The sequence below is a fragment of the Amblyomma maculatum genome, chromosome 1 (genome assembly GCF_055883805.1).
Source record: "Amblyomma maculatum isolate TAMU_Amacu chromosome 1, ASM5588380v1, whole genome shotgun sequence".
In the NCBI taxonomy this organism is placed as follows: Eukaryota; Metazoa; Arthropoda; class Arachnida; order Ixodida; family Ixodidae; genus Amblyomma; species Amblyomma maculatum.
In genome coordinates, this window is record NC_139344.1 from 381,984,019 (window position 1) to 382,006,180 (window position 22,162).

The 22,162-nt window shown below is 45.5% G+C and overlaps 1 protein-coding gene across 6 annotated transcripts in view; it reads left to right on the plus strand.

The window, feature by feature from the left end:
* The window catches only part of LOC146208378 (beta-1,4-mannosyl-glycoprotein 4-beta-N-acetylglucosaminyltransferase-like), a 50,050-nt gene that overhangs the window by 25,487 nt on the left and 2,401 nt on the right, over positions 1-22,162 (plus strand). For 3 of the 6 annotated variants that reach the window (XM_084592993.1, XM_084592998.1, XM_084593000.1), the window contains one exon: positions 9,233-10,505. In XM_084592993.1, the coding sequence (XP_084449119.1) occupies positions 9,387-10,505 (1,119 nt within the window). In that variant the 5' untranslated portion in view covers positions 9,233-9,386. Of the gene's footprint in view, positions 1-1,057; positions 1,335-2,388; positions 2,514-7,217; positions 7,382-9,232; positions 10,506-22,162 lie in introns of those variants that run through there. The other 3 variants (XM_084592983.1, XM_084592996.1, XM_084592988.1) reach the window with 3 other exon arrangements.

A 22,162-nucleotide genomic window follows, 5' to 3' on the forward strand; every position in this document is an offset into this window, starting at 1 on the left:
AGCAAATCTACCAAGTAACTTGATTCCGCAGCGATGTACTGATGCAAAACTCCTGTCAGCATTGTGATGGAGTGCCGCCTTTGTTGGCGTGTTCCGTCAACATAGCTTTTGTGCAACTTGTGTAGTAGGCTGTTTTTTCAGAGTCCCTCTTGAACAGCGACTGTGTGTGGATGTTTGTAGTCGCTGTTGCCACACAATCTGAAAGATAGCGATCGCGATCGGGCATTGTTTCCAGCTCTTTATTTTCTTTTATGTTTTTCCCTCCGTCTGACCCAGGTGTTTCTTGGCAGGAAAAAGCGGTGCTGTTTCACAAGCATTAAAAATATTTTCTGCCTCAAGGATACAGAGCGTCATATACTGTAAAAAAAATGACCAGGTAAAATCAAAAATTCCCACTGAATCTAGTATGTACGGCTCCTCATCGCAGGTGTGTGTAAGGCACTGTAGACTGGCATGAAAAATGTGCCGGCTGGGCATCAACTACCACAAAAAGTTTCTACAACAACTTATAAGCAACATGAAACGCGGGTAAGCGACGATGGGTTACATCGAATCGAAAGAAACCGGCTACCATTTGGAGGAGATCATGAACTGCACACAAGGGTCCCGCCTCTCCTATAGAATGAAAATATAAGCTATGATGATCCGCCTGTTGTAAAGGAAAGTTCGACACCTTCACGTTCAGTGCTCGTTCATAGGCTTTTGAAACTTTTTATTTACTTCGCTGCTGTTTGACTCTCTATTGTTTACGGGAGTGCACTTATCGCGTTCGCAAACGAAAAACAAAAAAGTGATAGGAATGCAGCGAGAAAATAATGTTTTAGTGTTTGTATTCCATACAAAACACCACATAATCCTTTGTTTTGCTCCATTTTCTACTTCCACCATATTTTTATAACCAACACTGTAAATGACAGACGACAATGACGCCAACCAGTGACTTCGATGACGATAACTCTCGTTCCTAGGAGGCGCGTCGCAAGTATATATGACACGTAAATTAAAATACAGCATTTTATCGTCATTCGATCCGAGGCGTCAGGCACTGCATACGGCTCGTCGCATTTCCGATAGAAAATGCCATACTGCTGTATACAATGCGGCAGATGTGCTGAACATCTGCTAGGAGCGCTTTCTATAAGCTACTGCTCGGGAACCTGTCCTTTCTGTCGGTGCGCCAAGCTCCCAGTGCATAAAATCATCGTCTCGGATAAATGTTGTACGCCTTTCTAGAAACTATGCAAAAACTATGTACGCCTGTAGAGAGCAAATGAACGAGGCGGATCGGTAACAATAAGTCTCACAATATTTAGTCCTTTCAAGTATTTACAATGGTGAGTAGGAATCCGATTAAGTCGGTATTTTCATCTGCTAATGCATCTGTTAGCAACGTGAAATTCTTTAATTGGGTGACTTTAAACTTTTTATACGTAATCCAATACTTTAAGGATTGAGTGCCAACTCTTTGAAAATAGTCGCTTTTTATCCCTACACTTTTACACTTTTTTTTATCTCTACAATATTTATCCCTACACTTTCAGTGTAATGTCACCTCTCTACTTTTCATCCCCCAATCACCCAATCGCTTTTTGCCAACTTCCGCCACATGATAATTCTCCTGACCTCTTCATCTATTACTTAAATGATTTTACAAATCGCTTCGCACATTTTTAATATTCTTCCCTACGTTTTATCTCAATAATTTTAACGTAATGTCATCTGACTGCTAAGCGTTTCAGTACCAATCATTCAATCGGGTTTCGCTAACTTCCATCGCATAAACATTCCCTTAACTATCCTATTTTTTTTAAACCTAGGTCATCAAAGTGAGTGGTTATGCTTGCATAGACAACCGGATGGATAGCACAACGGTCGAATTTAAGGTTTCAGTTATTTCTAAGTATTTATTATTCCATCTACGCGTTGTAAGGCATGGTGATACACCTTCAAAGAAAAAGGCACAGCCTCTTCAATTATTACATAAAGATTGCTTCCTTATCTTTTTCCGATTTCGATATAATTCTGCTCTCCGCTTCTTTTGCATTGTATTAATCCAGCTTGCACCTTCGGCGTTATTTACCTAGCGTCTTATTTCTCCGTCCTTGTGTCCTGCCTACTTACTGGTTAATTTTCTAGTCTTTTTCCGCCATTCTTAACCAAGGTTGTTTTCGGATAGGCATTTAAAAATGCCCTAGTTATTCACTTGTTATCGTCCATTTTCATCTGGCTTACTTCATATAATTCACTCTGAGCTTCCTGCACTTCGACAGAGGTCCAGCCTATCTATCTTTACTGCCTCAATCGTTCGTGGCTTGCAGTCGGTACCCAGTGCAAATCTTCCAACACCTATCCGATTATTTGCAATATCTACTGTACCTCTACCCTTAGGCACAAAACGGCATCACCGAGGGCAAGACCTATTATCTTCACTGGGCGAGAGTGTGCTCGGCTCGTTCGGCCAAAAGCCGTCGCCGTACCCCAGTTTCGGATCGGGTTTTGTCGGAAGAGTTGCGGTAAGTAAAAAAGCCTTCAAGTGAGGTGGTGTCCGTTACATTACGGTGTAGTTCAGGTATCCACCGAGAACTGTGACAGATACTCGGCCTTTAACTTCCTATAAGCCAATTCAAAATTATGTATCGGTGTCCACAAAAAGAAAAAAAAAAAGGAACAGATACTGCATCTTACCTTTCTCCCCAACCTACTTATTAAAAAGAATCAATAACTTCCGCTGAATAAACAGGTGGGGTTAAAGATACTATCGCGTTTAATTTTAAGACGAACCTTGAGTGTTGCCTAATTTCTTCATTACGAATACCACTCAGTACCTCACTTCTGTGGTACCTCCACATTTTCCTGTAGTTCAGTATCCCTGCATCTTTTCGTCCTTTTGATTAACACACTGTTCGTGGTTGTCTATGCTTCTGAGTGCTTCGTTTACTCATACCCTGAGATTTTTGCATTCTGCCCCTCTGGGTGTTTCAAAGCCTTGCATTTAAGCGCCTGATTGGCTGAATTGTTCGAAAATCATCAGACCTGACTTAACTGCGCTAGACCTGAAGCGTCGAGGGTCACATTCGTCTCCATAAGAAATAATATATGTTTCGAAATCGTGCTAGCTATCTGGTAATAGCAAACTATCGTACGCATGCATTAAACCGGGCAGCCGCTGCTCTACTGTCTTTCTGCATAATCCATGTTACAGACTAAAACGTAGACTACTTTCGTGTAGCCTGCTTTTTAAGTTGATGAGATAAAGTATAAAAGGAAGCCAGTGGTGAAAAAAGGCAGCCTTATTTAATCATTTCCATGCCTCGAAAGTTGTTTTACTTCTTTCTGTTTCTTGTATAATTTCACCTTTATTGTCACGGGATATTCCCTGTGGGAATCAGTTCTCATGACTGACGCCTTCATCTCTTTGTATGTTTGAAACGAATTTCCTTTTTACGCTATCGTATGCACCTTTTATGCCCAGGAAAACTGAATATTACGGTCTTATTTATGCCTTAGCTATTTCTACAATCAATTGGGCAAGCATTAACAAGCTAAACTTTAAGTGCCTACCATTTCTAATCTACTTCCCAAGTTCTCTGAGCAAAGTATTACTTTCCATCAAATTTCTACAATGCCACCTTGTATATCAAGAATGTTATCGTAATTGATTTGAAATATTTTACGTGCAGCCCAACAACGCAAAATTTTCCTTGTGAATCAAATCAATTTTACCGAGTCATAAGCTGTGTTGAATTTGCTTAGTAGTAATAACTGCTTCCAATGCTTTTCACAACGTTTCTTTGCTTCCTGGTTTGGTTCACTTCATGTTCCAAACGGACGCTACGGCTGGAATTCTATCCCGCATGTTTCGACTCGGCAGTCGAGTGCGCTAACCATTAGGCCGCAACGGCAGTGTCTTACTTGTCGGAACAGGTTAATCAGCCTGACTGCAATTGCGTCTTTCCCTACGAATGTGCCATCCTTAATCAATATTTCTGTCTTTTTACAGTTTATATTGGTCAGTTTTAGGTTGACATTCATTTTGTGTCCTGTGTTGCTCCCACAATTGCGGAGATTACTCTAACGTTGCTTTTAAATGACTCAGGTAAATCTGATGTAACCTGATTCAAAACGGCCTCTTCCATTCAGCATTTCCCTCCTGCATTTTGAAATCTCTACTTGCTTCCTTTGATTAATTTTACTCAGCCACTCACAAGGTTACAGAATTGTTTTGGCCCACCTTTAGTTCCATCGTGAACTTCGGCCATCCATTTATCAGCGGACTGCCTTAATTTACTTTGGACGAAGCCAGGTACTCCCAGTTGTTTTACGATAAGATTACAATTTTTGGTCTATTTCTTCTTAAAATATTTTGCGCCTTCATTGCCTTCAGGAATTTTCTAGACGCTTTTCATCATTGTTCAATGGTTTCCATAATTCCTTACTTCAAGAGTTTAATAGCTTGCTTTTTGCAATCCAGCGGACTGCTACTTTTATGTGTTACATTTTCGTACTGATGAGTAGTCCTATAGCTAGTTATAATCCCAGTTTTCCTGCTGCTTCCTGCTGCTAACAGCCCTAATTGTTCGTTGTTTAATTTTTGCACCCTCTTTCTCTTTTCTGCCTTCCTCTCTTGATCAGCTCCACGACAGAGAGAGAAGCTAACATACGTTTATATTATTTTTCCTACTGCACCCCCCCCCCCCCCCCCCTTTGCATATGCCGATTTTCACAAGCTCGCTACAGATTCAGTCTGACGTTAGTACCTAATCGTCGTCAGCCTGTTACGGAATTCTTGTGATCTGTCCCTCATATTTGGCTTCTGTTTTGACAGTAACTGTCTTGCGCCGTTGACTTATGACAGACTGATAGATGGTAGAGTATTATCTTCCGGTTACAATCTGTGTATATATCCGGATCCTCGATGTTGTCGTTCAAGTTCGCCAGCAGAACAATATCGGGGCAGTTGTAAGACAGCTTCATATTATCACTGAGACAATGCACTAGACCCTTGTTTTCTTGCCTTCGTTTGTCCCCTCCCCTTGTATAAACAACAGTACAGTTCCATTTCACGGCAATGTTTCCTGATACTAAGATAGCTTCTTTGCAAGATGGTTTTATTCATTGCCAGTTTGTTGCTTAGTGTATCAGCTGACATAACCCTGCCTCCTTCTTTACCGCTGTCACGTTTCTGCGACAAATACAACATAATAACGCCCAGTCAGCAAGGTTTTAGAAATAATTTTTCAACAGAAACTGCGGCAAACATAATACTAATACCCAAACCGGGAAAACCCCCGCAATTGGAAAATTTGAGACCGATTTCCCTAACCTCATGAGTAGGGAAGTTGCTGGAGCACGTAATACAGACGAGATTAACGTGCTTCATGGAGAAAAACAACCTGTGGCCGCACGAAATGGTCGGCTTCCGGCCACACTTGTGCACGCAGGATGTAATGCTGACGATACCAGTTTATTTTTCAGAGGTGCCCAATTAATAGATCTTGAGACACAAGCCTCAAAATGCCTACAGTCGCTTCTAGAATGGTCTCAAAATAATCTTTTAAACATAAACACTGAAAAAATGAAAGCTGTGCTGTTAAGGCCTCGAAACAAGTTGATAAACATGCCACCACTCTGCTTAAAGATAGGTGCGTCATGCATCTAAATATTCTCCACGGTAAAAAGCTTGGGCGTTATTTTCAACGAGAATTTGAGTTGGAATGATCATGCTGATGTGGTGCTGAGTGAGCTGTCAAAGGTCGGTTACTTGTGTCGATTGAAATATTTTATGCCGAAGCGTATTAAGGAAATATTGTATAATGTTTTGTTTTCTTCTGTTGTTAAGTATTGCTTTTTAATCTGGGGTACCACGACTTTTACTAATATTAACCGCTTATACCTCCTTCAAAAAAAAAGACGTTAGAAACATTACAAATGCTCCCCGACTTGGACACACTGAACAAATTTTCAATGAACTTCAAATTATCCGCTTGCCACAATTATAAGAAACTTTACTCTTGCGGCGGTATGAAATTGGTGTTCACAATAACAAATGCCTGGTGATAAAGCTGTCAGTATTGCAACGCAAAGAGTCAATATACACTACACGAACGACACCAAATGGTTTGTACTTAAGATCCGAACAAATTATGGTTACCAAATGCTGAGCTAGACTCTCCCGCATCAATTAAATAAGTAGTCTTAACAAATGTACAGATCATAAAAAATCGGTTGTTTTATGTTAGTTCTCGTGCGTAAAAGTGATAATATGCTGTGCACCACTGCAATGCCTCTGTAGGGTGTGTCAGCCTCGTCAAGCCTTTCCACTGGCTTTTTACCGGCACACCCGACATCCTCAAGATGTTAAATATACCTTATTCTTATTCTATTCATGTTCTGTTGCATCATTCTTGGCTATATACAGCAATAAGTGGTAAATGTTGTAGACACCTGACGCGTATCTCGAGTACAAAGTACACCCTTTTTGTTTTTTTTAAATGCTGATTTCGTGGCTTTCTCTCGTAGTCTCTCATTGTCTCACATCTTTGGGAGATAAACCCCGTAAATACAATGCCGCCGTGGTGACTCAGTGGTTGGGGCTCTCGACTGCTCAGGTAGCCTCGGTAATAAAATCTCGACCACAGCGTCCACTTTTCGAGGGAGGACTAAAGCAAGGCGCCCAGTGCACTGTGCAATGCACTGCACGTTAAAAAACCGCAGGTGATTGAAATATTCGGAGCGATCGACTACCACAGCCTTCATAGCCTGAGTAGCTTTGGAATGTCAGACTCTATAAGTCATAAACATAAAACATCTAAATTGGCTCTTAAAAAAAATGTTGACTTATTAAAAACAAAATGAAACTTCTTTCAAATTAAATGCAGTTTTATTACATCTCTGACAAAGTAAATGTTTTTCTTGTCAGCTGCGTACTGTTAGTTGAAACTAGTCTACTCATTATACATGCCTGCCGTTTTGTTATTTATTCGTGTGTAACGAAACGATCGAGCCAGAACAAAACCTTAAGGTCTGTCTTCCTAATCTTGCAATTACCAACGCCGCACACCAATGTATTCAGTATGCCGTCATAAAGTTCTCTCTTTGTCTTCGTACCTCCCTCATGATCCATATTTATCATGCTTGCTAATTAGGAAGCCGGTTGAGATCCTTACTCCATGAAAATGTCACCCGAATTCACCAATACCGCTGATATTTCAACAGCAAGTTTTCCGATTAACAGTTCCGACAGTTAAGGGGGATATGTCATGCATGAGCTGCGTTTTTACACGTACCTGCCACGTACCTGCCACGTATCCGCTTTGTCTACGATGAAGTTATATATTATCGCATCGAATTAATGCGAAAATAATGTTGGCGCAGTAGAAATGTAAGTAAGCTGTTCTTTGATTTCTCAGTTAGCAATTAATCCTGTGGTGAACCTATCTCTATTTTTACGCTAAAGCCAATGCACAGAATGTGGCTGGCACGTTTCCATGATTTAAAATGGCAAATATGCTTTTCATTGGCTTTCTTTCAAGAGAAAATAGCAGATGCATATGCTAGTTTGACATTAGCTATAGCTCGGTGTGAAGTGTGAGCACCTAATATCAATAGCAGCCCACGCAAACCGCATGGGAACATGACGCCGTGAAACCAAAGTTGCCGAAATGAAGCGCTGTTAAGAAACAATAGTCGCCCCGAATAACATCTGGATAGCATGCGAGATTCACTGAAATGAAGTAATGCAACTCTCGATGTGCTCGCGGTGGGCATAAACTTTCGCTGCCGGGTGCGCACAAATACAGCGAAAAATTGTTACTTGAACACTTTCGCAGCATTCCACCTTAGGTGAGCCATTAAACTCGTTTCCTTTCTGCGCCACATTCCAGCAACATTCAGAGGCAACAATGGTGCAGACACATCAAAGCATATGATTGTACAAATTAAGGCAAAATGTCAATATTATACGTTAGGCTCTATTGGCAAAATGAAAACATCTCACCGTCTTCCGAAAATTTGGTGCATAATAAAGTACTACCCATACCTTCTTCAACCCTTTGTTTAGCAGGAAAACACTAATCGAGGGTTCAGAGCTTCGTAAAATTTGTTTGCTTTGATTTCTCTTGTGGTGTTTAACGTCATGGCTCAGCTAACGACAGACACCATAAAGGAGGTCTCAGGAAATTTCAACCACCTGAGGATTTTTAACGCGCACTGACATCGCACAGCACACCGGCGTCTTGCTTTTCGCCTCCATAGAAAAGCGGACGCCGCGGCCGAAATTTCATCTTGCCAAGCAAAATCGTCTAACGTCGTCTAGCGTAATCTGGCCCCGTCAAGCAGATACGGCGTCCTTTCGGCCTCGCTTGGGCAAATATACCGGCTTCCGAGACAGTGTTCCTTCTAACCAAAATCTCGGAGGTAACACCCGAATACCGCGGTGGGTACTTTCGCTCGTTATAACCAGGATTTACTACAGCTAAACCTCCGCTATTAACTTTTCTATTCCTTTCTGAATATTCAAAAAAAAAAAATGGCATTTTACACACGAGTAAAGAACGATTAATCATATCATAGTTTCGAGAGTTATCAGAAAATACCGTTCACCGCGTGGGTGTAGGAAAATAATTGAAGGGAACTAACGCAAGCCGGCAGCCAGGCGCCTATCGGTCAATAAGCCCGCAGCTGTCGAAACATGTGCAGCTACATGTGCTACGAAAAATCTGCCCTGCCACAACAGAAGTTTACGACATTCGGATCGACTCGATTTCCGTACTTTGGCGTAGATCGCTCAAAACAATCGACGATAACAAAACAAAAAGAACATCCGCGGCCTGGGCAGTAAAAATAATCGCTATTTGTTTGTAGCTTTTCATCAAAATTTGCAAAAGCTTGAAGGAGAGAAGAGAGTTTGGAGGTTCGTCCCGTGCCATTAAACGTGAAACTTATTCAGCCTACGAAACATTTGCGCTCCGCTAGTCGGCAGGTGGACTGCTCGCTGCTATTTTAATCTTCTTTTCTAAAATGTTCTTCATATCGCTTTGCCTTGACCAATTCCGAGAACGACGTCTTTTCTTGCTTTTAATATAACTCAAGCTGTAGAATAAGAGTCACAGTTCTGCTCGGCTCATTTAGGGCTGATATTGCGTGCTCTAAACTCTTCTCTAAAATGTTTTACTTAATAATTACTCGATAATAGCAAGTGTAACCCAATCAATCTTACATTTCGTATCTGCAGATACAATGCAGGGCTGCCCCGTGTGTGCCACTCAGCACCAGCAACGACGCCTTACTTTCAAATGCACACCGACGTCTCACAACAACCTCCTTAGCAAGACAAGCAACGCTTGAAAATATCGGCGCTCGAGGACAGCAGCAGCAGCTGGCGGACAATGAGTGATCTCGCGGGTGAGACAGCCCAAAAGTTCGCACCTTACGTGCCCTTCAGCTGTTCTTCCTTGCGGCCAGTGTCGACGAAGTTCCTTTGGTACTTGCTAATTTTCTCCTTAGCAAGCCTCATTCCTGGGACGATTTATCTCCACAGTGGCAGCTGTAGGTGTTCTCTGGGAAACAAACATCCCCACCAACGCCCGCTTCCTTCAGTTGCCGCTATGCTGCCCAAATTATTTCAAGTTCAAGAGAACCGAAGACCCGACCGCAATAATGAAATCACAGAAGACTTTCCAGATTGCTTTTTCGAGGGAACGATCCCTGGAACAGAGATGCAGAAGCCCTGCAAGTGCCGCCAGGGTTGGAACGGTGTCGGATGCTCAATTCCCGACGCTGTGTGGTCTACTGACACCTTCCAGGACTGGTATCTAAATGGCTTTATAAAACGCCGTCGGCGACCCCGCGCCATTATCAATGGACTCGTATTCAACCACGAGCTGGATATGCTCGAAATTCGGGTGAACGAGCTGGGTGACACCGTCGATTACTACATCATCGTGGAGTCAAACTACACCTATTTTGGCTCGACCAAGCCTCTCTACTTAAAATCGAACCTAAGCGCCGGCTTCTTAAGCGAGCATGCGCACAAGATCGTCCCCATAACCGTAGGCTTCTACAACTACGAAGATGGCAGCCCGTGGGCGCCGGAAAACTACTTTCGCTCTTCAATTTGGCGCGAAGGTCAAAGCCGGCTCAAAGACATCAGAGACGACGACCTCTTTATGATACTCGATGCCGATGAGATACCCAGCCGTGATGTCTTGTTGTTCTTGAAGTACCACGACGGTTACGGTGAACCGATGACAATAACATTCCGCTCCTTCCTTTACGGATTCTTCTGGACCAATGATCAACCTGTTAATGTTGGAGGCGTGTGCACTGTAGCCGCACTAAGACACGTCTATTGGAACAACTCTCTGCTCGTCCGTCGTATGGACCGATATTTTCAAACTAAGCTGCCATACACGGGGACGGTGAAGATGCAGTGGGCGATAAAAGGAACTGAGCCCCGCTACGCCGGCTGGCATTGTTCGTGGTGCTTCGAAGCACAAGGAATACAGGTAAGAAAACTTGTCTTCTCAGCTGTATGCACGCCGATACGATAATGAACTTGCCTGCTTTAATGTATTTTCTTAGCCACGCACTTTATGGCAGTTTTATGATCATGCGGTTGTTAGGACAGCCGATGTACACGTGGGTACACTTCCTACCTTCATCAGCATAAAACTGTACGTTTGTTTATATCACACACTAGGTACTTGTCATGGCTTTATGTTGCACACGGATGGCTTTCGTAGTGCGGTTGGAAATGGAATACGACCACATTGAGTAAGCTCTGACAAGATAGTGAAGAAAGAAAGCGTTCACGGGCAGATTTTGACGCACCCCCAAAAAATGTGTGAAACATTTATTTTTTAATTCAAATTATGGTGGAGGAAGAAGGGAAGGAGGAAACTGATTGATTTGAACACGTGTTTATTGAAAGCCCTTAGTCACTGTGCACTTTTTTTTTCTGGAATCTGCCGGAATCTGACCCCACCGTAGTCGCGGCGGTCGAGGCGGATGCTGGTTCGTTTTTCTTGGACAGCGGCCGCAAAGCATGGCTCTGGGCCTAAGTCAATTAACTCCCCGAGCTTTGCCAAGAACATAGCGACGGCAGCGCTGTCGTGAGACGGCGGCAGAACTCAGTCGATGTAGCTGGCCGACCGGATGGCATTGGGAATTTCGGCAAGAGCCCTGACTCGAATCTCAGAATAGTAATGACAGTCAGCGGTCGCCGGACTACAGCAGTGACGTCATCCCTTCGTCGGAGCCTTTGTGGAATAATTTTGCCTCAAAGGCGGGGATAATAAAGTGTTTGTCACGAGGCGGCGAGAAGGTTAATCGGCAAAAGAAACCTGTTTGTAACACCTCAGTCGGGGAAAAGGGATAGATATATGTAAAGGGGAAGGAGAAAGGGAGCAAAATTCGTTATTATGTCGTATAAGGGATGCGAGTAGTGCGAAAGGGGGTGGATGAAATGCAAGGGAAAGCCGGGGGAGTGGAGTCCATTATTAAGGCGATAGCCTTTAATGCCTTATGCTGTCGTGGACAGTGTGCCCCGCTTTTGAGGCGTTCTGATTGGCCGAGGCGGGATGCGTCCCTGTCATCTACACTTCCACACTTCAACACGCGCTCTGTGAAATGTGGCTGTTCCTATCCCTACGGCGCTGGGACCGGTAGGCCAACGCCACGTGCGGCGGGGCTAGCCTGCCACCGAATTTTGCGGCGGCTGTTGCGTGGCGTTCCTTCGCGCGCGTTGAAATGTGGGATCGCAGATGGCAGGAACGCTAAAGAAGATGAGATTTCTGGAAGAAAGGCGCAGTATCTGTCGCACTTCCTCCGAAAAGTGTGCGTTTGGACGGTACACCATCGCCCCTGTCGCGTGGCGTTCTTTGGCGCACGTTCAAGTGTGGGATTGCAGATGGCAGGAACGCTAGACAAGAAGATACCTCTGACTTTCACCGTTCACTACTTTAGTCGCTAAAGTCCCTCGTAATGTTTTTTTTTTTTTTTTTCAGATAGCCAATTTTCTTTTTTCGTTGTAAGAACGTTCATTCTTCGCAGTCAACTTGGCGCTTTCGCCACAGGCCTGCATCCCCGTGGAAGTGTATATTTGCACAGATACTGTGGCTGTGCACGTCTGCAAGCACGGAATGCGCATCACACCGGTCCGATACAGCATCACAGACAGAGCATTCCTCAGTATAGAATGTAGCAGTCAGTCACTCCACCACTTAAGAGGTCAGGGAGCCGCCTCGTTCTGTATTAAGTTGATTGATTTATGATTGATTTATAGAAGGGACAGGCGCGGTAACTGTCTCACTTGTTTTCTGTGGACAGCTCAACCGCGCCGTAAGGGAAGGAAGGATGGTGGGAGAGAAAGTGGAAAGATATAAAGAGGAGCTGTAGTGGAGGACTACGGATTAATTTCGACCACCTGGGAATCTTTAACGTGCGCTGACATCGCACAGCACACGGACGCCACTTCATTTCGCCTCCATCAAAACGCAGCCGCCAAGGTCGGGTTCGAACCCGGGTACTCCGGCACAGTAGTCGGGCGTCTTACCACTGCACCACCCCGGTGCATGTACCACGCCGTAAAGGAAGAGAGGAAGGTGGTAGTGAAAGAAGAGAGGGAGATAGAGGTTCCGTAGTGGGGGGCTACGATCCATCGCGCTATAATAGATTTCGCCTCATTCCACTTAAGTGGTCCAAAGTGCCCTCTAGAATGTTTTCAGATGTTTCCTCTTCCCGAATAACACTACAGTGGAGAGTATACCACTCAGTATACAGAGCATGTGCTGGCTGGTGAAATGCTTTTGAATCGGATACACGGAACAAAAACTTACCCGGGCGAAAAGAGGTGGGTAACAGGTCGCCTGACGTGCCAAGGTGTGTTGTAGTACCAAGGCGAATATTGTCACCTGGCTTACCAGTTGGCAGAGAAAGTAGAAGCTCGCTCAGTTATGTGCTACGAGCGCTGACCACAGACTCTCAGCTGAGCTACCTCTACTTGGATATTTGTGACATTATGCGCATCTTGAGCATGAGCGTGAGGCGAATTTCTGCGCGCAAAACATGGGTGCAAACGGTGAATCAGCCCTTGCGCCAGCAGTGCGGCAAGTAGCTCTGCGAAAACAAAGGCAGTACTCGACTCGTGACTGAAGTTTACCGGCCCTATAAGAAATAAATTCCGCATCTGCCCTTCCTCTATTGTTATCCCGGTGACACAATACCGAAATCTGGGCGGAAAAAGTGAACCATGAAAAGTGAGGGAGCATGAAACTGAGAATGACTCAATGAACATGTGGTTGTTGTGCATGGTCACTGTCGTAAAGGCATAACTATGAACAGGATACTGTATTCGTCTTATCGCAGAAATTGTGGTGATCGATTGTTAGTAGTCGTTTCTATAGTCAGGAGCATATTAATAAAAAGCATTACAAATAATTCTTTATTTAATGCCATCATGTGTGACAAGTGCACCTCGCAATGTAGATAAGGATTGTGTTTTTGTACAATGCTCTTTAGTATCCAAATGAAAAAAAAAAAAAAAAAACAAGATCCCAATCACTAAAGGGCATACGGAAGGAAATAAATTGCGAATTAATGCTGCGCTCACTTCTGGTGCGACAATCAACGCAATACAATTTCGCACCTCTTCAGAAATATATAACAGAATTTATCTGACGCGCAGAGACTAATGAAAAACTTAAAATATATATAAATTTTAGGCATTCCGGGCTTTATTGAGCCGGTCTTTCAAATTTGTATGCAAGGCCTCTGAAAAACGCTTTCTACACTACGCTGAAATGTAGAGTACACAAATACCACCAGGAGGTGCGCTACTGGCAATGCAGGACATCAAACCACAAAAGCCTTCACTGAACTTTGATAAGCCACATGCTTGGACCAAAGCCAAATATTAGGCATGCTTCCCCTGATGAAATCTGAATCATTAATGGGTGGGTTTGCTCAGTGCTATTTGAGATTAGGGATGCTTCGGTCGCGGTTTACCTGTACCCAACGCCACGACTTTAGTATTAACGCTGTAAGGAGTGAAATTTATGATACCCTAAAGCCTAAGGAATTCTCTCCTTGCTCCTATTCTGCTTCTGCTTAGAAATATACGCCATCAGGGCAGCTTGCGAACATCATTTCTCGCCACGGAACGATGATCAAATCGTTAAAATTACGACGTCACTTACTCATATGTGCATATTCGACGCTACAAGCATAACTTACACTGCAACTCACAGTAGCTCATGCAATAAACGACGGGAAAATTGGAATGTAACTCTAAAATGCACTGCCGTGCGTCACTTAAAGCCAAGGAAACGTCTCATCGATAGAAAAACTTCTTGACATTTCCCTCACCACTGCAATACAAAGAAAAATGTGTTCAACCATGAAATATTCACTGAACTTTATCGTAATCAACAATGCTTTCTTTTTATAGCAGATGGACAACTGTTAAGCGCATACCACCGAGTTTGTTGCCCTTTTCGGCCTCAAAGGGAGAGCTAAAAAGGCGCATTTGAATGCGACGACACAGGAAGCCCCCTTTCGCCCATGTACTTTATAGGGCAAATTTCTTCGCAGGCTCATTTACTGCAAGTTCTTTTGGTAACCATCCCTCACTCCACTTCTCGGCAAAGCTTTTATAAGGAGCCGCACATTCGCGACGAGAAAAACAACAGTGAAAAGCTGAGACGATCCGCCTTTTGTATTGTTTACAAAAGCTAGCTTCCCTCTATACAGAGAGTGAGCCTGCACTTATGCTTCTGCTAAGGTTTTTTCTATATGAGGCGGATCATGGTGCATCTACTAGTACCGTTGCCGTCGTGATTTGTGTACAAAAAAGAAACCTCTTCTTTCTCCACGGGGATAATTAAGAAACATGAGCTATACGTCTACATCTATACACTCACACGGCGTGCTCTTTCGGGGGGAACACCGCACCACTAAGCCTAAATGGACGCAGAAGGCCGAGAGACCGCTACTTATATACCAAGAATAATCCTTCCATCATCATGATGGAAGGTGTTAGTGAACTAGCTAGAAGCCAGCCGTTGAGTGAATCACAAAATTAGAAAGAAAGCAACGTCCAGCCCCGCCGGGGTGGTGCAGTGGTAGGACGCCCGACTACTGTGCAGGAGTACCCGGGTTCGAGCACGACCGCGGCGGCTGCATTTCGATGGAGGTGAAACGAAGAGGATTGACTGATTTATAGAAAGAGAAAGGTGCGGTAACTGTTTCACTTCTTTTCTGTGGACACCTCAACCGCGCCGTAAGGGAAGGGAAGAAGGTGGGAGTGAAATTGAAAGAGAGAAAGAGGAGTCGTAGTGGAGGGCTTCGGAGTAAGTTCGACCACCTGGGAATCTTTAACGTGCGCTGACATCGCACAGCACACGGACGCCTTTCGTTTCGCCTCCATCGAAACGCAGCCGCCGAGGTCGGGTTCGAACCCGGGTACTCCGGCACAGTAGTCGGGCGTCTTACCACTGCACCACCCCGGCAGGGCGAGAAACGAAAAGGCGTCAGTATGCAGTGCGATGTCAGCGCACGTTAAAGATCCCCAAGTGATCGAAATTACTCCGCAGCCCTCCACTACGGCTCTTCTTTCTCCCTTTCCACTTTCACTTCCACCTTCCTTCTCTTACGGTGCGGTCTAGGTGTCCACAGAAAAAAGTGTGACAGATACTGGTGCGCCTTTTCTTTCCTGTGAACCAATTATTATTATTATTATTAAAGCAATCTCTAAAGATGGAGCACTCTCGTCACCATACTGCTTTTCACCGGCGCATGCAGAGAGCACTGCAGCCCTTTGGGGATTTTATTCCATCACTCCCTACAATCGCTTTGCGGCCAGATCAAATGAGAGAGTAAGGTTCAGAACCTTGGGCGATTTATAAGGCTATGTTATGACTTAAAAGGAGGTATTAGTATAATGTCACAGCCGAAATGGAAGCACGTATAGCCGCATGTGTTCTCACCTTCTCTCAAAATTCTCGGCTTTTGTTGCCAAATGAACTGTTTGAAGTGGGTTTTTTATTTTTATTTTTTATGGCAGCTGAAATTTATGATCATGCGTATTGGAAGGCGGCGAAAACTTAGAAGTAGCATCTTCACTCTGATAGGAGACTGCAGAAATCAAATAGTTATCTTATGTTTGTATATTCTGTGCCATAGAAATACAGTTCAAACTCAATTTAACGAAGTTGAGGGGAGCCGTGAATTATTTTCTTCTATCGGGAATTTTGTTCAATCGAGTGAGGCATTTCTCGGTAGTATAATGTGGTTTAGTTTAGTTTGTAGGGTTTAACGTCCCAAAGCGGCTAAGGCTATGAGAGACGCCGTAGTGGAGGACTCCGGAAATTTCGACCACCTGGGGTTCTTTAACGTGCACTGACTTCGCACAGCACACGGACGCCACTCCGTTTCGCCTCCATCGAAACGCACCCGCCGAGGTCGGGTTCAAACCCGGGCACTCCGGCACAGTAGTCGGGCGTCTTACCACTGCACCACCCCGGCGGGGCGGTTCTGTAATTTGGTATATTCGATTGTAAGGTGCGGCGGCATCCAAAAAGCTACCGCGGCATCATACTTGTAAAGCCTTAATGCTCTCAACATAAAATGTGGTCAGCAAAAAAAAGACCGGCGTTGCTTGCGCACCAGAAACAAAAATTGTTACTCATCAAGAAGAGCCAGAAATGACTACAAATGTATTTTTCCGCACAAACCTCGGTGATATTTGCCTGTGTGCGCTTTGCGAGCAATGACAGCACTGACTTCCCGTATGTCTGAAGTACTCCGTATAGCACCGTAGGCCTAACAAGCTGGGCTTGAGAGAAGCATGCACTGAAATGTGCGGGGAAATATCTGCAGAAGCACAATGGCGAACGACCCACACGAAGCACGCCACAAGAAAGCACCGAACTGTAACACCGCACTTTGGAATATGACACGAGACTTTTATTGCGAAAGCAATACTACTCCCATTTCCAGCCCTTCTCGTAGCCACGGTCGGTAGGCCCGCTTGACCTTTAATGACCCCAGATTGCTGTGATGTCATACCGGCTGCGAGCAATGGGCTACCAAGTCGAGTCTTCGGGTAGCGGTGGTCGGTAGGTGGTGGTGGTAGAAACATTTTATTGCCATTTGGAACAAATATTGGGGGCGACGCCGTCACCATAGCACTTGGGTGCTCTCTTACTACATGGGAGACATCCTTATAAGGCAAAAGCAAGTCTTTGAAAAGCAGTCCTCCTCATAACATTGGAAATGATCTTCCGTTGGTGTTGACTTGAGGTGCTCTTCATGAGAGAAAAAAAATGAGAGACTTCCAGTTGGACTCTGCTAAGTTCGGTGATGGGGGATGAGGAAAGGTCGGACATGTAAGAAGGATGTGCAGGAAGTGTCTTGTTTTGCCACAGAGTCTGCATGATGAGGAAAACTGGTCTGGGTATCGGACATGCAGTAGTGTAGGGTATGGAGCCGTTCTAGTCTGCAAGCTTCGCCAGTGTATGGCCGGCGCTATGGTGAGAGACGGGGCTGGGGGTGTATATTCCGTTCGTTTGTCTCGGTAGTACAAGAGAATATCGCGGAAGGAGAGCAGGCGCTCCTCGGCGGCCTGTAGAGGGGGCTCCATTCCTCTAGCCCGGAAAGTAAGACCTCGGGCTAAGGAATTAACCTCCTCGTTACCAGGGAGGCCAGCATGTGCTGGCGTCCATATGAGGGTTACGGGGTGCCGGGGCTGCCAGAAGCGTATATGCGAGCAGCGGTGCGGGATATATAGCCGTTGGCATAATTTATAATCGCAGATTTGGAGTCAGGGATAATTTTTGTGACAGATGTAGAGAGGAGGGCAAGTGCAATGTCTGCCTTCTCTGCCTCTGTGGTGGAATTGGTGATTGTAAAGCTGGAAGCAAGCAGCTTTGCTTGATTGTCGGCTACAGCCAGGACCATACGGTAGCCTGACGTGTATTCCGTTGCATACACGTAGACCACCTCTTGGTCGTCGCTATATTGTATCTGAAGGGCGTGAGCCTTGGCTATTCTGCGGCCCTGGTCTCACTCAGGGTGCATATTTTTAGGGATGGGAGGTATGATGAGGTTAGAGCGGAGGTTAGGAGAAAGGGCGCGAGGGCGTGTTCTATGTCGATGCTGCGGGTCCTGAACAGGGAATGGCGGCCGCTGCGGTAGTGTACCAAAATCAAACAGTGGATGGGCTAATATTGCCCAGCCAAGACAGACTGGCCGCGGAAGAAGTGGCGATTGCCCTAGCTGCCCCCCCCCCCCCCCCCAATACACACTACCTCCAAATACATTCTTACAGATTCACAGACAGCATATCGCAATTACCTCAGGGGCAGTATTGCACCGCTACCAGCTAAAATCCTGCAAGATCGTTACACCCATGGCTACCAACCCATCCATAAACACTTAGTATGGGTACCATTGCATCGCTAGCAGCTAAAATCCTGCAAGATAGTTACACCCGTGGCTACCAACTCATCCATAAACACTTAGTATGGGTACCATTACATCGCCAGCAGCTAAAAGCCTGCAAGATAGTTACACCCGTGGCTACCAACCCACCCACAAACACTTAGTATGAGTACCAGGTCACCAGGGCATCCCAGGGAACGAGAGCGCACACGCTTCAGCCAAAGCATTTCTCCCCCGAGCACTCAATACAGATCTCGTGGAACCTCCTACCCCATTGCCAACCTACACTGAAATACTTCAGCACTTAATATTATCTCGCCGAGTCTACCCTCTACCGGGAAAGACACTAGAGAAAGGGAAGGAGGTATACCTCCCCAAGCTACAGACCAACACCTTTAACAACCCACGAAGACTACACGCAATAGATCCAGAGTCATTTGACTCACAATGCAAATTCTGCGGGGAGAAGGCGGACCTGTATCATATGGTCCGGACATGCCAGCGAAATCAGACTGTCACTATTAATAACCAGCCAACGCAGGAGGGGTGGGAGGCAGCTCTGACCAGCTCGGACGCAAGGGGTGAGAAAGAACTCATCGAAAGAGCGCGGAAAGCCTCCTACGCCAATGGGGTTCCGGACTGAGGACTCCAACCGCCGCTAGAACCTCCTAAACCATTTAATTAGACTATTTTACCATCACTAGGAGAAAGGGGGACACCGTCAGTGGGGTGTGTAACTGGGCTAATGCATAAGTTGGATAATAAAGTGCGGCCAGCCGCCGAGCTGGATAGGCGGGATATATGTGCCGTTAATGTAGTCTAAGTTCCTCGACAGTGTTGTGTACCCCGAGTTTAAGGAGTCGGAAATTATATGTGCTGGGGAGAAGTCGCAGAGCCGTTTTCGTGCAACTTCGTAGGAGCACGTTCAGTCTCCTTTTGTTTGAGGGGGAGGTATGGAAGGGCATATGTGGCGCGGCTTATATCGTAAGCCTGGGTGAGGCGAATTGTGTTTCGCTCGGCAAGGCGCGCTGCAGCTGGACTGGAGCCGCGCTGCTATCGAGTCGAGGTGCTGCTGTCACCCCTTCTCTCGCAGTTTAGAGGAGGAGGAGGAAAACGATGGATATATAAATGCCCGCGCTTGCTTCCTGATAAACAGAAAGAAAAGTCACGCCATCTCGAAGAAGCCAGGAAACGACAGAGGGCTACAGAGACAGATGAAGAACGGGAACAGCGTCTCGCTCGACGGTGCACTCAAGACGCATCTAGACGAGCGCGTCGCGCTTCTCTTGAATCGTCCTCAACCGGTGACGACCCCGAATAGAATGTCATGGACGCTTACAACAGCGAAGACTCTTTGTCGACCTGTTCACTCAGCAGTCAAGAACGTAGGAATGCAACTAGGCGGCAAGACAGAAGTCTGCCTACTTCAGTGATCACCGAAGTGTCTTCATAAGTATAAACGATAAAGCTAAACAATAGTAAACTCCAATGTGTGTCCTGTGTTAATCGTGCGGTCAACATGGTACACCACAACTGGCTACACTACGAACTATAAACTATAGCGTAGGCATGCTGTTATTGCTTTCGCAACTTACCGGGCTTAACTAAAGCTAAGTCCTAGCTATTGTTTGTTTTTACCGCTGTTACCATCTGGTGGCTTCACCTGAACCCTACAACTCTTTTTGGCGCCGCACAGTTGGAAAAAAACCAGAACGACTGTGCCCTGCGCTGTTACAGTTAACTCGCAGTCAATGAATTTCGGATGGGCGTTCTACTAAACGGACCGAAAATAGCCTTTCCACCTTAATTATTGGAAAAAACGGTTCGTTAAATCGGGACAGATCACGGAATTGAGTTCGTTATTTCGAATTAGTTAAAGCATTGGATCCTATGGGCGTCAAAGCGGGAATTGCGATATCTTCATTAGGTCGGAACTTTCGTTAAACCGGGTTTTATTAAATCGAGTTTTGACTGTATCAGCAATTACAGTTTGGACAAAGTAGAGGCGGTGAAGTATCAACGGCAACAACTACGATCGAAGTGACCTGGTTGGTTTGGTCAATGGAGTTTAATGTTCCAAAGCAACTCAGGCTATGAGAGATGGCTCCGGAAATTTCAACCACCAGAAGCTTTTTTCCCTTGCACTCACATCACACAGCACACGGCTGCCTTGCGTTTCGCCTCCTTCTAAAACCGGCCACAGCGGCTAAAATTTGACCCCGCATCATTGAATTGAGCAATCGAGGGTCCTAGGTACTGCGCCACCGCGAAGGAGCATCGGATTACAAGATTAGCATAATATATGGATGGAATAAAACATGACACAAATTATCCAGGAGTGTTCCGGTTGGTGGTACAATAGTAGAGACTGCATGATGCTGGTAAGCGGAAAACATTCTTCCGAATGTTGAGAGCGAAAAAAAAACTCAGCACGATTACGATAAACAGCAAGCTGTTGTTACAGCGCAGCTGCAATGGTTGGTTTCTGCGATTGAGGGCGAGTTTCGTTCAATGTGCTTTTAAAATTGCAGCATTAGCTCGTCCTCCGCATGTCGACTTTACCAAAGTCGGTACTGCACTTGCACTTCCACGGCTCTGACAGCTGTATTTTTGGCGTAGATACTTAGGATCACCGACTATAGTAATCGACCTGCGAGTTAACGATAACGTCAAGAGGACCATCCTTTCCAGGGCTGCTCTCAAGTGCCTTTACTTGTGACTATTTTTGATTTCTGCACTAACACGCACGGAACATCAAATAGATGTTTCTGAACTCAAGTTGGTTGGCTTACGGGTTTACCGTTCTAAAGCGATTCTGGCTATGACAGACGCCGTAGTGCAGTCCTCCGGAAAAGTCAACCAGAAGGGGTTCTTTAACGTGCACAGACGTCGTACAATGCACGGCCACCTAGCTTTCCGCGGCCATCGAAAAGCGGCCGCCGCTGCGGCCGGGATTCCAACCCACATGCTTGGGCACAACATTCGAGCTCCTTAAAAGTATACTGAACAAATATCTAAGATTATTGAGAAAGCACCACAATTGCATTCTTAAGACACGATTGCACTAGGAGAGACACATAATTCGGGTTAGTTTGAGCGGGTGGCTGCATTTTCGACGTTTTCTGAGCGGCCGCCGGGTCAGAGACAGTCCGCTCCCGACTGTTAGCCGGCGGGTGTGACGTCCCAACTAGCCTCAGCAACGTCATGGCGCCGCGATGCCGCCGCCGCCGCCGCCCCCGTCCGCACCTGAAGTTGGTTGACTGTCTACACGCACTGTCGGTTCCCCTGCGTCGCACCGTGAACAATGATGCGAAGTATGGAAAGCTTAACACGAGGGAGGTCGAGGGGGACGCGTACGGAGGGCGCGTATTGTGGACAATTGTTTGAGCGCAAAGGGGGGGGGGGGGGGGGGGGAGATGGATTGTGCTCAGGAACAGAAACAGCAAAAAAAAAAAAAAAGCACGTCCGTCTCAGCGCTTTGTGAGTGCCACGGGGGAAAGGAAAAATAAACAGGTGCAGCCGGCCGCAATGGGGATGTTGTGACGTGATATCCGTTTTTGTCACAGCTTTCATATAAGCCCGCTAGGTGCGGCGATTTGAGAAATATTCATTAAAATACTTACTTTCCGCTCATTTCTGTTCATAAAGTGGATTGTTTTGGTCACTTTCAATGCGATAGCTACCATCTGCGCTGGAAATCTCGGCGGAAATTTTTTTTATTGAG